A 15,584-nucleotide genomic window follows, 5' to 3' on the forward strand; every position below is an offset into this window, starting at 1 on the left:
ACTGAACATACATGGTGGAATCAACAGAGACGACTTGTGGCCTGAACCAAAAAGGGCCTTTGTTTTAATATAACATCTGCTTATGATGCCCTTTAAATGCTGAAAGTCATATGATAGTTTCCAGAAAGTCATCTGTCGGAAATGCCCGAAACCCAGTTTCATTTATAACTGGCAATGAAATAGACCTGCTCTATTCTGCTAAAAGCAGGATATATACGGAATCTTTAGCTAGTAAGTTCTGTCAGTTGGGAGTTGAACATGTCTATGCGTGGAAGGCCAGGCGCAAACCTTCCCTTCCCAACAGCGACAACAGTTCTAGGAGCAGAACCACATGGCTGCAGTAGGTTTGCTTTTTCAAGTTCCAGCATTTAAGAACTTAGTTGAATGGCAAACACATATAAATAGAGGCTGATATTAAGGGCACCTCAAAACTCTTGGAGCAGTTTTAATCTTTAACTAGCAGAATTGATTTCTGTGTACATTGAAACTGCCATAAGGCCCTCAATACTCTGTTTAATTCATTTTTCAGTAAGATACTTGAAGTTGTGAAAAAAAAAGTTTCTCTTAAGCACGATAAAACCCTCAGTGTTCCACATATTCACAACTCAGAGGTGACTGAACCACCTTTAACACAGTGTACATACTCACATCTCTCCTGTACTATGTTCTCATGTTTATTCAAGTGAAAATAATTACATATTCTGCGTCTTTGCAGATACTCCATTGACAGAAGCAGCGACCCTGGGAGATTTTTCTATGTTGACATTACAACGGGTGCTCTCATGACTGCAAGACCACTAGACAGAGAGGAGTTTTCTTGGCATAACATAACAATCCTTGCAATGGAAATGAGTAAGTAACCTAATTTATTTGTCTCCACAAAGTTACAAAAAGTAAAGGAATAGAAGGTGAAAGCTTCTAGACCTTATAATAAACAAATATTCCACAGGAGAAACTGAAATTATATGCTATACAAATAGATGGTCATGTGATTTGGTCTACAGATAATTTTTTGGTTTAGGGACATCCTTAATTGAGCTCAGTTTTGTTTTTGTTTTTATGCAAGTACCAGCTAGTAAATCCTGTGTCTGTCAGGAGTTGAATTATCACATGTTTATGATTGAGAAGGCCTGGAGTAAAGCTGTCCTTCCCAACACTGATACCAAGTCTAAGGAGCAGAACCATGAAACTATACCATTTCTGTTTTCAAGTTTCAGATTAGCTAGAAAATTCCATCTTAGAACTACCTTTGCTATATCCCTAAAGTGCTGGTGAACTTTGTTTCCATTTTGTTTTGATTCTAGGGATTTTTCAATTTCCTCTCTGATTTCTTCAATAACCCAATGACTATTGAGGAATCTGTTGTTTAATTTCATATTTCCATGGCTTTTCCTGATTTTGATTTTTAGGTTTTGTATTACATTATAATCTGATGGCAGAAATTACTTTGAGTTTGCTTTTTTTATTTGCTAAAACTTTTACTGTAACAAAATTTGATTTTAGAGAACATTCCATAAGTTGATAAAAATGTATATTCTACATGTGTGAAATATTACCTAAGTGTCTATAAGTTCCGTTTGGTCTATAGGGCGGCTTAACTCTGAAGTTTCTTTGGTTTCTTTGTTTTAAAGATGATTTCTAACAGTGAAGTAGTGATGTCACTCACTGTCATTCTGTCCTTTTATGCCCAATAATGTTTGTTTTTATGTAATTATGTGTATCAATATTGAAAGCATAAATATTTACAATCATTTTTGAGGCAGAGTCTCACCATGTAGCCCTGTCCTGGCCTAGAACTTTTCCTCTCTTTGCTAATCTTACTCTTCAGTCATGGTATCACTAGAGCCAGTTTCTAATTCACCATCTTTCCCCCAGAACAGCCTAATCCACATAGGATTATTAAGGGCGAAAACTGTAAAATATAAATATTTTTGAGAAAGAAAGAAAAAATGGACCCGAAGAACAATGTATTCTGGGATTTAGCAAAATTCCTTACATTTTTGTCTTGTAATCACTGTTGTCTCTCTGGGGTGGAAAGCAACACAGGAACAATAGAGAGTATGGGGGCTGTGCATTTGTCTCCAGGCAGCAATTCCAAAGACTCAAACAAACATACACACTTCCCCATGAAAGCCCATGGCTCCTGCCCCAGTCAAAGTTGTGACTTTGGAATGAGCTTGATTCTATAAATATTCTTTTAGTCCCTAGACAGAAGTAACTGTGCAGTGTTTCATACATCCCCATGCAAACTTAAGTCAAAGAATTGGTTATTCCACCCAAGTGTTCCATGAGCACACATCCTAATTGGAAGGGACTACTGGAAATGCTAGAATACAAAATAGATTTTTAATTCTGTAACTCAAAGTATGAACCAAGCAGAAGTCAAAATTTTAAAGTTGATTTTGCAGCACTTGCTCCCCATGAAGTATTGTTATTTCCTGCATAATTCCTGACATCCAACACACCTTAGGAGATGCTTCCTTCTGTTCCAGCTTATGTGTGGCCACACTCTTAACATGCAACACACACCGTATGGCCATGTTAGATTGTCTGTGTATTTTACCTAGTCCTTGGCAAACCAGATTGACAAACTGCCTTTCTGCCTTGCCACACTCTCACTGTCCATGTTCCTCTCTTTAGACAATCCCTCCCAAGTGGGAAGTGTTGCTGTCACAATCAAAGTCTTAGATGTGAATGACAACGCTCCAGAGTTTCCCAGGTTCTATGAAGCTTTCATCTGTGAGAATGCCAAAGCTGGACAGGTAAGGAAAACCCTAGATATACAGAGGTAACCTTAAAGATAACTGACTTAGTGAGGGTTTCTAGCACTGTGATAAACCATCATGACCAAAAGTCATTTGGGAAGAAAAAGCTTTATTTCATCCTATACTTCCAGGTAATAGTCCATTACTGAGGAAAATTAAGGCAAAAATTCAAGAAGGGGAGGAAATTGGAGGCAGGAGTGGCCATGGAAGATGGTTGCTTACTGACTTGCTTCTCATGACTAACCTGACTTGCTTTCTTACACACCCAGGATGACCTGCACAGGGTGGTACTACCAACAAGGTGCCGGGACCTCCCATATCAATAATTAATCAAGGAAATGTTCTATAATGTTTTCTATAGGTCAGTCTTATAGAGACATTTTCTCAATTGAGGGTTCCTCTTCCCAAATGGCTCTATCTTGTGTCAAATTGGCATAAAACTAACCAACAGAATAACTGAATTCATGATTGATAAATGTGCACACCAGAAAGTATGGATTAAAAAAAACCAGAGCTCCCAACTTCTTTATGTCAGGTGCAAACTATTTATTTGTTAAGATAACCACTTGCAACCCAAATTACATTTTGTGGTCTAACTACATTCACAGGCCTGCAGTTGGTAGATCAGGTTGCACATGAAGCAAGGTTAGGAAGCAGGCAACAGAGTTACTGCGCTGAAGTGGACAAGTTCTGATGTGTAGGTTGGGCTTCTAAAGTTCTAACTAGGTGGTTCAGGCTTTTTAAATGATGGTTTCTTTCTTTTTTTTTTTTGCTAGCATACTTTTTGATTGATACACATAACACAGCATAATATTTGTTTTACTCTAAAATATGATCTAATATCATATTTTATGCTATAGCAAAAGAGTCTAAAAGTAGTCATGAATTTAGAGGATGCTCAGTAGCCCAATGAAGAAAGCCCCATCCTTCCTCAGTTGAAGGCTCTGGGAAAGAAGCCGCACTATGACAAGAGAATAACATCTTAGCCACTTCTACTTTTGGAGGCGTGTGTGTCCTCCACTTCTAAGACATCTCTAGTTGTCCTTTGTATAAGTCTTTGAAGTGCAATTTATCTGTGACTTGGAATTAGGGGACAGTATCACAGGCCTGCCCCATTTGTCATCTTCAGCCCAAGATATGGATCACTTAAACTATGATATGGATTCTGGGTTTGAATATTTTCAGTAGGACACAGCTAAGGCTCTCAAATTGTTATATGAACCATCAGGTCTTCCTGTACTTGCCCAATACTGGGCATCCTCACTCTACCAGGTGTAAGCTCTCCTCTTACAGCGGATAAAAGCCATAAAAAATAAAATGCATGTCTGATGATTAGAGGGAAAGGAATGGAGACTGTTGAATGAGGTATTACACAGTGGGGCCAAGGACTGTGGGGAAAATGGAGGCCTTTATTAGCTGGCCATGGTGCTCCCACCAGACTGTCTACCTACCCTTCCAAGTCCTAGCTCAACAATACACACAAAATTTTAAGATCTGACTTAAGATTTTTCCCACTATATTGTCTATTCAGAACATTCCTTTAGAAACATTTTATCTCTTTAGATTTGGAAATCAAAATAGAAGAGCAGAGGATCTGCGTCTCCATGGGGACAGGGCACATGTGAGCATCCCTGGCATGAGGCTGAACTGTATGTGACTATCTCCACTGCTGCCCTGAGCCTTAGCCGTATTGCCACTCTATTGCATCTGCTTTTAGATTCAATAGTCAGGCATTCCAGGAAGCTTACCCTGAGGCAGAGTTTGGATATAAAATGTTTTTGAGACCTATAAAAAGGAAAGACAGAGGGACTAAGCTAAATAAAAAAAATTAAAAGTCCAACTGCAATAAAGATCTACTAACATTCTTACAAAGTCCTAGAATCAGAGCTTTCCCAGGTTCAGGGGACAGGGAAGCCTTTTACTCCCCTGCATCACTGGATGTAGGCTGCCCTGGAAGGATATGACCATGTAGTTAAGGTAGCAGTCTGCAGTGAAGGTGATCCCTGAGAAGACCAGAAGGTGAGGAGCAAGGAAACAAGTCCTTGAAGTGTGCAGAAATCCCTTGCTGGGCGGCCTCCCTAACCTTCACCATGTTTTAAAACTCTGTGCCCTCAAGCTGACTTTTGATACAGTCATTTCTGTCCTGGAAGAAAGACAGCCCTTCCAGCAGAAATGGCAGGTTTACAGGCCCAAGTTGAATAGGAACCATCTGTGCTACAGGGTGTTACAGTGAACACCAATGAAAAGCAGCTCATCGAAACTTTGTCCATACCTCACCCCACTATGGCCATCTACTAAGGCCCCATCTTTCTAGTTCACCCTGCTCTCTTTAATGGCTTCTCTATGCGTTTCCATAGCCTTCATGATAAGTATTCCTTGGCACAACATTGTGGAAAAGACAGAGCATGGCCAATGGGCTCAAGGGAAGCACTCTTGCTCTCCCTGCCACTGAGCTCCACTTTTCATTTTATTTTTCCCAACTGAGCTAGGCCCTCATATCTCTGACTCTGGTCTGCTTCCCACAATGGTGAGCTTCTGCTCTACACCCTTTCTAAGTCCCTTCCTGGCAACAGAACATGACTGTCCTGTGGCCCATGCCCTCCCATACAAAGTCCATAGCTCCACACTGCCTTGTTTATTTGCCTGATAACAGTGGTGATTTTTAAACCTGGGTTTCTCAGAGATGGCAATTTAGTCAATTTAGTCAGGACTTACTTGATGATGGGATACAGATTCACTGAGAGGAGGAAACTGGGGACACCTAGGACCTGGTGACACTCTATGCTTCTTTCTCTTCTTCTCTTTAAAACATTTTGAAGTAACTGACCAAACTGCAGGAATATAATCCATTTGAAACATGTAGGCCACACTTATTCTTTACCTACTAACATATTGAGGATGAAGAACATGCTTAATTAATCCCGAACTGTGTGACGACGTGGAGGGTCTCCAGGTTAGCTTCAGGACGTCTTCTCATTGGGAAATGACTTACTATTGGAATCAATGTTTAGGCTTTCACTAGGCTTTGCCTTTTCCATTGCATCCAACTCACCCTGAACTCACATCTCTGCTTCAGCTCATCCAGACAGTGAGTGCTGTGGATCAAGATGACCCTCACAATGGTCAGCATTTCTACTACAGTTTGGCTCCTGAAGCTGCTAACAACCCCAACTTCACTGTCAGGGACAACCAAGGTAAGCAATGGACCTGGGACTATCTATGCTTTTCTCCTGCTCAGACTGGACATCTTGAGTTACAAGACCATACACATAGTACCAAGTTTTCAGATTTTCTAATAGCAGGGCATTAATGCTAATTTGTAGTCTACAAATTGTTTCATAACATCAAAGATAAAGAGTGCCCCCTGCTGTCTCTAAAACCTTCATTCCTCCATCAGTCTACAGATATTTATTGATGCTTGTACTGTGAAAGACATTATTCAAAGTAAATGATAAATTTTCTTCCTTGAGTCCAACTCAGAGCAACTGTGTTTGTATTCTGAAGGGAGAAGCAACTAAAGTGCTCAGAAAAAGAAACAAACCTGAAGTAACATTTCTAATCAAAGATAAAAAGACGCAAAGTTAAATTAAAGGGTAATACTAACAACAAAGATACTAAAGGTAGCAAAGTGCAAATACAGGAACACAATAGTATTCACAAAATTCAAATACTTTTTCTATGGAGACAAGATCTTGTAAAGTAACCCGCACTGGCCTCAAATGCACGATCCTACTGCCTACTGCTCCAGAGTACTAAGGCCATAGTTAGTCACCATTCCACCTGGCTTCAAACAACTTTAGGTTCATAAAAAGCTGTTCACATGAGGTTCCCATTGCAGAAGGGGCTTGCTTTCCACTCCATCACAAATGGAGTCAGACTTCTAGGACCTTTCCAGCAAGCACTCTTTGGCAGAGGGGTTTACAGACTTAGCTCGAACTTGGGGGCTCAAATGGGGAAAACAGGGACTTTCATTTTCCAGCTGATTATACTTCAAAGGAAGGTCACAGTAATTGAAACCACACATTTAACTACTTGACAGATCCCTTTGTTAATTCTGCTGCCAACTAACTGACTTGGGTGTCCTCACTTCTCTGGGCTTCAACAGCCTCATCTTTTTTTATATTGATTTTATTGAGCTCTACATTTTTCTCTGCTCCCTTCCCTTCCTCTCCCCTCCTCTTTAACCCTCTCCTTATGGTCCCCATGCTCGCAATTTACTCAGGAGATCTTGTCTTTTTCTACTATCCATGTAGATTAGATCCATGTATGTCTCTCTTAGGGTCCTCATCAACACCCTCATCTTAAGAGTGACTTCATAACAATCTAAATAAAGGGGAGGAAAAGTGTCAAGATCAGGCATGCCTTGTCTTCTTCTCAAACACCATGTTAAAGATCTTAATTACTGCTATAACCTCATAAATACAAGTATTTTTTTCAGCCTTTTAATTACCATAAAATGTCTATGGAAGGAATACTTACAGTTAAATACCCTGAGATTTTGGTATGTTTATGTGTGGTATGCACTATGTTCACATGTGCGGGCAGACATCAGGTATCTTCCTTTTGATTTTGATGCTTAATAATGTGTGTGCACATGTGAGTAGAAGTACAAAGGCATGGGATCCTTTGGAGCTGGAGCGGGTGCTGGGAGCAAAACTCAAGTCTTCTGCAAGAGCTCTTACCTTGAGCCAACTTTTCAGGCCCCACAAGTCTCTTGTTTGATTATTCTCTCCATAATATACAGAGACAGGACCTCTCATTTGAACCCAGAGTTGCGATTCAACTAATCGAGCTGATCTGCCTGCTCCAGGGTTCCTGCGTGTACCTCCGTAGCACTGAGATTAAAACTGGGTTACCATTTCTTTCTGGCATTTATGTGGGTGCATGAACTCTAGTATTCACTTTATGTAGCAGTTTACCCAGCATTTATTTATCTCCCATCCCCATATCTCTACCCCAAGAATCTTATTGAGTCAAACTTTTGAATTATTTCCTTACCTGTTTCACATGGAAACCCTCTCTATGTAAAAGCTTCATCCTTCTAGGGGTTGGCTTTTTTGAAGAAATCCTACGGTGAGAAGTGCTGGGCATTAAGTTTTTTCTTCAAATTTTTAGCTAGATGTCACTCTTTTCATGCATACTTGCAGAACTACCACAAAAACAATATACAGCAAATAAGTTGCAAGTTTCTTAAAGGTGACCTTGGGCACCTCTCCATGGAGGCAAGTCATATAAAGGTGGGGCCGGAACAGGATCGAAACGAAAGAAGATGAGTCATCTCTTGAAAGGTTTCCCACAATAGAAGCCAGTGCGTCTTCAATACAAAGTGTGAGCCTAATCTCCAGATGACAATTTATCCACAGGCTTCTTTTCCAAAGATTTATTAAAAGCAGACCGACTTCCAATACCGTGTGCCCATCATCCAGTGTCCCCACTTTTTATAATGAATAGTAAATACTTTTTAAATATTACTTAATAAATACTTTATATATTTAAATAGTATTACTTATATGACTATATTCTTATAACATTTTTATATATTATATTTTATGTATTATTTTATGTTTATATATATCATATATAAAATACTATACATTAAATATTACTTAATAAATACTTAAATAAATGTAAGTATTTTTACAAATAGAAGTAAGGCCTTTTAGCAAGGGTTAGGAAGGACAATGGAACAAATCAAAGGCTTTGACATGCTAGACAAGCTCTCTACCACTAAGTAATATCCCCACACTTTCTCTTCTTTGTCTTTTTATTTAGGCTCGGATTTAAGAAACAAGTCTCACTCTGTAACCTCACTAACTTAGAAGCTGTTATACAGACCCTCACAGGCCTCCATAGTTCTACTGTCTCTGCCTCCCAAGTGCTAGGGTTACAAGGGCATACCTTCTTGACCAGTCTTTTTTTTTTTTGTCCCAAGACATGAAAAGGATTATATGTATAGAATACTTTAAAGTTTTGAAATAATTTTCTCATTTTTGTTTCATTTTGCATTTATAATGACATGTAAAATGCGATGCTGATAGTACCATTAACAGATGCAAATGACACTAGGTCAGAGAGCAAGCAGGAAGAGTGGGGAAAGGAATGGGATGTAGCTTAGTGGTAGAGCACATTTCTCACATTCAGTCCCAACACTGCATGAAAGACATACCGGTAATAGGAACTGTTGCTATAACTTCATTTTGGCACATGCACATGGACACACACACACACACACACACACACACACACGAGCTTTCTGTCACCTTAGAAACAAATAGTCTTTCCAAAAAAGTTACTAAAGTCCCGATTATCACTTTCAACAAAAACATTCAAAATGGCTAACATATGCCAGTCCTAGTCATGTGACAGAAAGTTCTGGGTGAGCTTCTGTTGTATTGTTCTTGTTGTTTCAGCTTTATGTCAGTCTTTCTTAAGAAGATTCTTATGATCTAGGCTAAACTAAAGTAAGCTAAAAAATAAATGCAAGCTTTGTTTGGAGAAAATTTTAATTTTGAAAACAGTTAAAATTCCAAAGGGTAATGAACGGTAGTTAGTTATTAAGCCAAGCGGGGAAGCAGAGGATGGACTGTGTGGTGAGTGGACAGACGAGTATAATGCTCCCACTACTAACTGGATTGCTGTCATTTCATACTGAGAAGACAGTAAGATGAAGGTAAAGCAGGAAAAAATTATCTGAACAAGTTTTGAGCATTGTCTTAGGGTTTCTACTGCTGTGGTAAAACACTATAATCCAAAACATCTTGGTAAGAAAGACTTTATTTCATCTACAACTCCTAGGTTGCTCCATCACTGAGGGAAATTGGAGTAGGAACTCAAGACAAGAGCCTAGAAACCTGAACTGAAGAGGCACGAAGGAACACTACTTACTGGCTTGCTCTTCATGGCTTCCTGAGCCTGCTTTCTTATAGCACCCAGAGCCAGCAACTGGGGGTGGCACCACCTACAGTGAGTTGGGCCCTCTCACATCAATTATCATCAAGAAAATGCACCACAGGTCAATCTGGTGGGAGAACTTTTCTCAACTGAAGTTTCCTCTTCCAAAATGACCCTAGCTTGTGTACAGCAGACAGGGAACCAGCTAGCACCATTAGTGCTAGGAAACCACCTGAGCAAAAATGACACCATGGAAGGAGTCTGAGTACCAGAGTTCAAGTGCCAGCTTTGCTGCTGCCTAGGTTAGTGACGAAAAGGAAATGTAATTAAACTAGGCTTTAATTCTTTCATTGGAAAGGGGTAGAATCATTCAGTAATACAACAAATTGTCACAAAGATTAAATGAGATACTACATGAACTAAATACAACAACTGGTACTTGAGTACAAACAAAAAAGAACCAACAAACAAACAAAACTGAAAAACAAAATCAAAATCTAGTTGGTATCATTCAAAAAAAACAAAGTGAAACAAATAGACAGGAAAAAAGTAAATATAAATGAAAGAATACTGTATTAGAAAGGTCTGAGTTGCACCTGAAGGCAGTCCACCTCATCCAGCTGTGTCCCAGGCTGCATGAATCTTGTGTTCTTTCAAATAAGGCTTCAAGGCAAGAGAACAGGGAAAGTCAGACACCAGCTCCAACTTGTTCATCTTTGTCAATTAAAGTAATTATTTTGCTATGCCCAACTTAAAAGAATAGGAAAGAAGAGTTCTTTGTTACATTCAAGAAGAGAAAGAGAGGTCAGGTGGTGGTGGTACATGTCTTGAAATCCAAGCATTCAGGAGACAGAAGCAGGCAGATCTCTGTGAGTTCAAGTTCCAGGACAGCCAAAATTACACAGAGAAACACTATCTAAAAACAAAACAAAACAAAAATCCTAAAAAGAATAAACAAAAACAACAACAAAATAAGAAGGGAAGGAGAAGCAGAAATATTGATGCTTACTAAGTAACCATGTTTGCTTTAAGCTTTTAGAAATTTTGTGAAATTCTAGTCCATGTGAAACATACCCAGAAAATTTTCTGTCCACGATATTAGCTTTTTATTGTTTTGGTTTGAGAGTTATGTGGTTTTTGTTTGATTGTTAAGCAGGACCTCACTATATAGAACTGGCTGGCTCAGAATGTTCTGTAGGCCTCCTGACCTCGGCTCCCTGCCCCAGTCCAGGATTACATGTGCCACCATATCCAGCTTGGCTTTGGCTTCATTAGTTACTTCTTATGCATCTTACCACATCTCTCAAGCTATTCCTCTGATAAAACGATCACAAAATTGCAAAACAATATATTTGCTTTATAACTCAAAGTCATTCCAGGTGACCTAAAAATATAAACTCAAAAATTCTTAAATCTAAAACTATATAGTACTTGATAAGTATCAACATCAATACATCCTACCACATATAGTATGAGAAAAATATCTAACCATTCAGCTAAGGAAGGATTATATTCTGTTATAGCTTCTATTTAGTCAGTGATAATGTGAAGTTCACAAAGCTACAGGAGATGATTTTCTAGTATTCTAATTACAAAGAAATGAGGAGAAATGTTTAAGATGGCGGATAGAAGAGAGACAGTTTTGTCATTAGACTGCTTTTTGCACATGCATGAAGACCTGACTTCAGCTGCCTAGCACACTTGGAAAAGCCAGGTGTGGCAGTGCCAGTCTGAAAGCCTCACTCTGGGTAGAGGGAAATAGGTGGACTTGCAGAGCTCACTGGGCCAGCCTATCCAACTGGGAAGGTTCACGTTCAGTGAGAGACTCTGCCTCAAAGCATAAAGTGGAGAGCAAGGAAATCACCCCACATGAACCTTTAGTCTCCTCACACATGTGAACATACATGTACACACAATTTTATACATAAACCCCTCACACAAAAGATGATGGGTTGCCTAAATGTCCTGAGTTAATTATTACACAATAAAAAATCTACTGAAATGTCACACTGTACCTCATAAAGGTATATGATTTTCTCTTAGCTAATATTCTTATTTTTTAAATAGAGAGAAAAATCCTAAATTCTTATCTTTTAAATGGGAAGAAAAGTAACTAATTATTTTCACCAGAGTTGAAAAGATGATTCAGCAACGAGGAGCACCTGCTGCACTTCCAGGCGACCCAGGTTTAGTTTCCAGTACCTACATGACAGCTCACAAGCATCTGTAACTCTGGCTCTTGGGGATTCGACACCCTCTTCTGGTCTCTGCAGGTACCAGGTACACAGGTGAAATACAGACAAGCACACAAGCAAAACATTCATACGCATAACATAAATTAGAATAGAACTCACCAAATTCCGATCAACTGTCTAGACTCACCCACAGGCCAGGAGAAGTCACAAGGTGTGTCATATGGGGGCTCAAATGTGCTGTTAAAAAGAGCAGGTTCCTCAGGAAGTTGTTGACGTCAACTGAGAGGCATAAAAGAAAATAGCAAAATACACGAATTTCAGCCAGAAGAGCAACAGTAAGCAATCTTGCACAGTTATGTGGGCTCCTCAGCCTTCCCTTCATAGAGGCAGAAAGCGGCACAGGGTTTGGCAAGATGCTGAGCGGGGACAAACGGAGCACAATCATCAATGACTGTTCATTTCTGTCAAGCTTTCCAGGACACTTTTGTTAGATTTGAAGGCTGACAGTTGGCCCTGGGCACTTTGTGTCACGAAGGGTAAAACTAACTCTCACTAAAGGGCTTCGCTCCTAGGCCTGAGGGTTTTGCCTGAAAGCAAGTGAAAATCTTTCCTAATCTAGGTCCGAGGGAAACCAACGCACCATGGCTGCAGGTGCACACACCTTCTAACTTTTCTTCTTCATTTGCCCTGCCTCCCTGCTTTCTTCAATCCAGGAAACTAACTCAATGGTTGGGGCTTCCACTTCCTACTCCACGCTCATTTCTCTTTTTCTCATTTTTAATTGCCTAATGCCTTACTCCTTCAGATAATACCGCTCGGATTCTAACCAGGAGGTCCGGCTTCCGGCAGCAGGAGCAGAGCGTCTTCTACCTGCCCATCCTCATAGCAGACAGCGGAGAGCCAGTACTCAGCAGTACCGGCACACTCACCATCCAAGTGTGCAGCTGCAATGACGACGGCCACGTCATGTCCTGCAGCCCAGAGGCCTATATGCTCCCCGTCAGTTTGAGCCGGGGTGCCCTCATCGCCATCCTGGCCTGCATCTTTGTCCTCTTAGGTGAGTTGGTGGCTCCTTGTTTGCGTGTGTGTACGGGGGTGGGGGAAAGTCCACATGCTTTGAGCCATGAGTCAGTTAACCCCCTATCACAGCTACTCAGCATTGGCCTTCTCCCAGGCCTACTTCAAAAGGTGGTAGAGCCAAGCGTGGAGAAAAGTACAGAAGTTGAAAACAGTCCCTTTCCTCAAGGCCTCTTTGGCAAGACACACAGATTTATCAGTTATCTATTGTAGGCCTGAATACCATACTAGATACTGAGATTAATGAGACAGAAACATTCTGACCTTCATAGTTTACCTCAGATGATACAAGTTCATATTGACACAATAGAACCAAAATTACGTGGGAGAGGATCTGATAATCACGTCTTCACATACATTTCTGATAAGTAGCAGCTGAATCACAGAGACTGAACAAAAGGCCCCAAACCAGGTGTCAGAAGCAGATCCAGGCCAGACTGTAGGCAGGCCATGCACAGGGCACCCTTCCTCGATGACACTCTTCTGAATGCCCAGATGTTAGAGTTAATTAAGATTTAAATTCCTAGTGCCTTTTCCACAAGTGAAAAATATAAAACACTAGGAATTTAAATTAAAATAGACTTGAAGACATCCATGTATACCTTTTATCTCTAGCTTACCTAAACACCAAGAGACTGAATCACACCAAAGAATGAAATTCACTGTAGAAAATGTCAGTCAGCATTGCTCTGATTTTCTACGTAGGCCTGTGAAATATTCTCAAAAACATCTGAAAATATAACGTGGGTTTTGGTTGTATTTTGAGTGTTACATCTTACATTATGAGAAAAGAACATAACTCCCCCGAGACGGTTATTATGGCTCTTGGCTCTATTATGGCTCTTGGTTTTACTAACAAGTAAAACCTGCTTGCAATTCCTGAAGTGTCCATCAGGTGGCACTAGAAGACCTTGAGTACAGAACAAGAACCCGAAGTTTTTCCCCTTTTAAATAACCTCTTCCCAAGGAGAAATTTCCAAGGTGCCTGACCTTACTTCTTTCTATCTTCTGAAAATTTTTAAGTTCATCCTGGCCCACAAAGAGTCATCATTGCAGAAGTACTTACTTAAAGAGACTGGCTCAGAGTGCTGCGCAAGAAACAATGGAGTTTGTAAACCAGGACCCTTCTCTTAAACTGTACAGAGAAAGACGGTTCCTGAAGTCAAAGTAAACATGAGTGTCATAAAATCCCACTAGTTTCACACTTGTTTACTTCTACAGAGCACCCTGGTTAAACACAATTCACACAAATCCCAGGTTTACGCTGCCATTGATTTGTGTGTGTGTGTGTGTGTGTGTGTGTGTGTGTGTGTGTGTGTGTGTAATGTCTAGTTGTGGGTCTTGTATTTGTTCCCATCTGCTGCAAGAGGAAGTTTATCTGATGATGGCTGAGCAAAGTACTGATCTATGAGTATAGGAAAATGTCTTGAGGAGTCATTTAACTGTTGCATTCTTTCACTATTGGTTTTACCCTAGGCGTCTGGGCAATCTAGTCTCGGGTTCTTGTTCAGTCAAGCAGCGTCAGGTATGGCGTGCCATCTCACGGAGTGGATCTTAAGTCAAATAACACATTGGTTGGTTATTTCCACAAGCTCTGTGACACCATCACACCAGCATATCTTGAAGAAAGGACATTATTGTAGATGGGAGGGTTTGTAGCTGGGCTGATGTTTACTTTTCTCCTTTGGTAGCATGCAGAGTACCAGCCCGTACCACACTAGCTCTACTTCTCCAAGTTCAATGAGCTGTGTATGGTTGTCTTCAGCAAAGGAGCCCTGCCATCTCTTTGTGGAGAACATCCTATAGTCTTGGCAACAGCCCGGGTGTTTGGGGAATCCTATGAGACCCATCTGGCTAACAATTCAATTAGATGCAACCCATTTCCAGTACTGGAAACTTCATTTGGTGACAAGGGATAGCCAATTGAGGCTCTGCCTCCTTGATTATTTGGCAATTTTGTTTTCATCTCCTTCATTTACGTATATACTTTAGGATGTTTCGACTATATTAGGTTTCTGTATTACCCCTCAATTGGTCCTCAATTTTAGCTGTCTTGCCCCATAATCCTTCCCTACCCACTTCTCTTCTCTCCTTTCCTGATTCTCCCATTCCACTCTGCCCTGCCCCCATATCCATCCTTAATTATCTAACATATTCTCCTTTTTTTGAGAGCTATCTGCCCCACCTAGTTCCTTATTCTACACTTGACCTCTCTGTTTCTACAGACTGTAACTTGGTTATTACTGACTTAACAACTAATATTCCATATAGGTGAATACATGCCATATTTGTCTTTCTGAATCTGGGTTACTTCATTTGGAATATTTTTTTTCCTAATTCCATTTGCTTACTTGCAAATTTCACTTGTTTAATGACTGAGTAATACTCCATTGTGAAATGTACCACATTTTCTTTATCCATTTTTTAATTGAGGGATTTCTTGGTTGTTTCCAGCTTCTGGCTATTTTGAGTACAGCACCAATAAACATGGTTGGGCAAGTGTCTCTGTGGTAGGATGAATCCTTTTGGAATACACCCACGAATGGTATATTCCCACCTCCCTTAGGAACACACTGATTTCCATAGTGGCTGTACAAGTTTGCACTCCCAACAGCAATGGATAAATGTTCTTCTTACTTAACATCCTTGCCTGCAT

General features: G+C 40.2%; 1 protein-coding gene across 4 annotated transcripts in view; it reads left to right on the forward strand.

The window, feature by feature from the left end:
• Window positions 1-15,584, forward strand: part of Cdh20 (cadherin 20) — a 232,449-nt gene that overhangs the window by 208,279 nt on the left and 8,586 nt on the right. For all 4 annotated transcript variants that reach the window (XM_048443846.3, XM_048443847.3, XM_087906621.1 and 1 more), the window contains 4 exons: window positions 716-852; window positions 2,641-2,762; window positions 5,842-5,959; window positions 12,657-12,908. In XM_048443846.3, the coding sequence (XP_048299803.2) occupies window positions 716-852; window positions 2,641-2,762; window positions 5,842-5,959; window positions 12,657-12,908 (629 nt within the window). The remainder of the gene's footprint in view (window positions 1-715; window positions 853-2,640; window positions 2,763-5,841; window positions 5,960-12,656; window positions 12,909-15,584) is intronic.

Source organism: Myodes glareolus, chromosome 5 (genome assembly GCF_982192425.1).
Source record: "Myodes glareolus chromosome 5, mMyoGla1.1, whole genome shotgun sequence".
In the NCBI taxonomy this organism is placed as follows: domain Eukaryota; kingdom Metazoa; phylum Chordata; class Mammalia; order Rodentia; family Cricetidae; genus Myodes; species Myodes glareolus.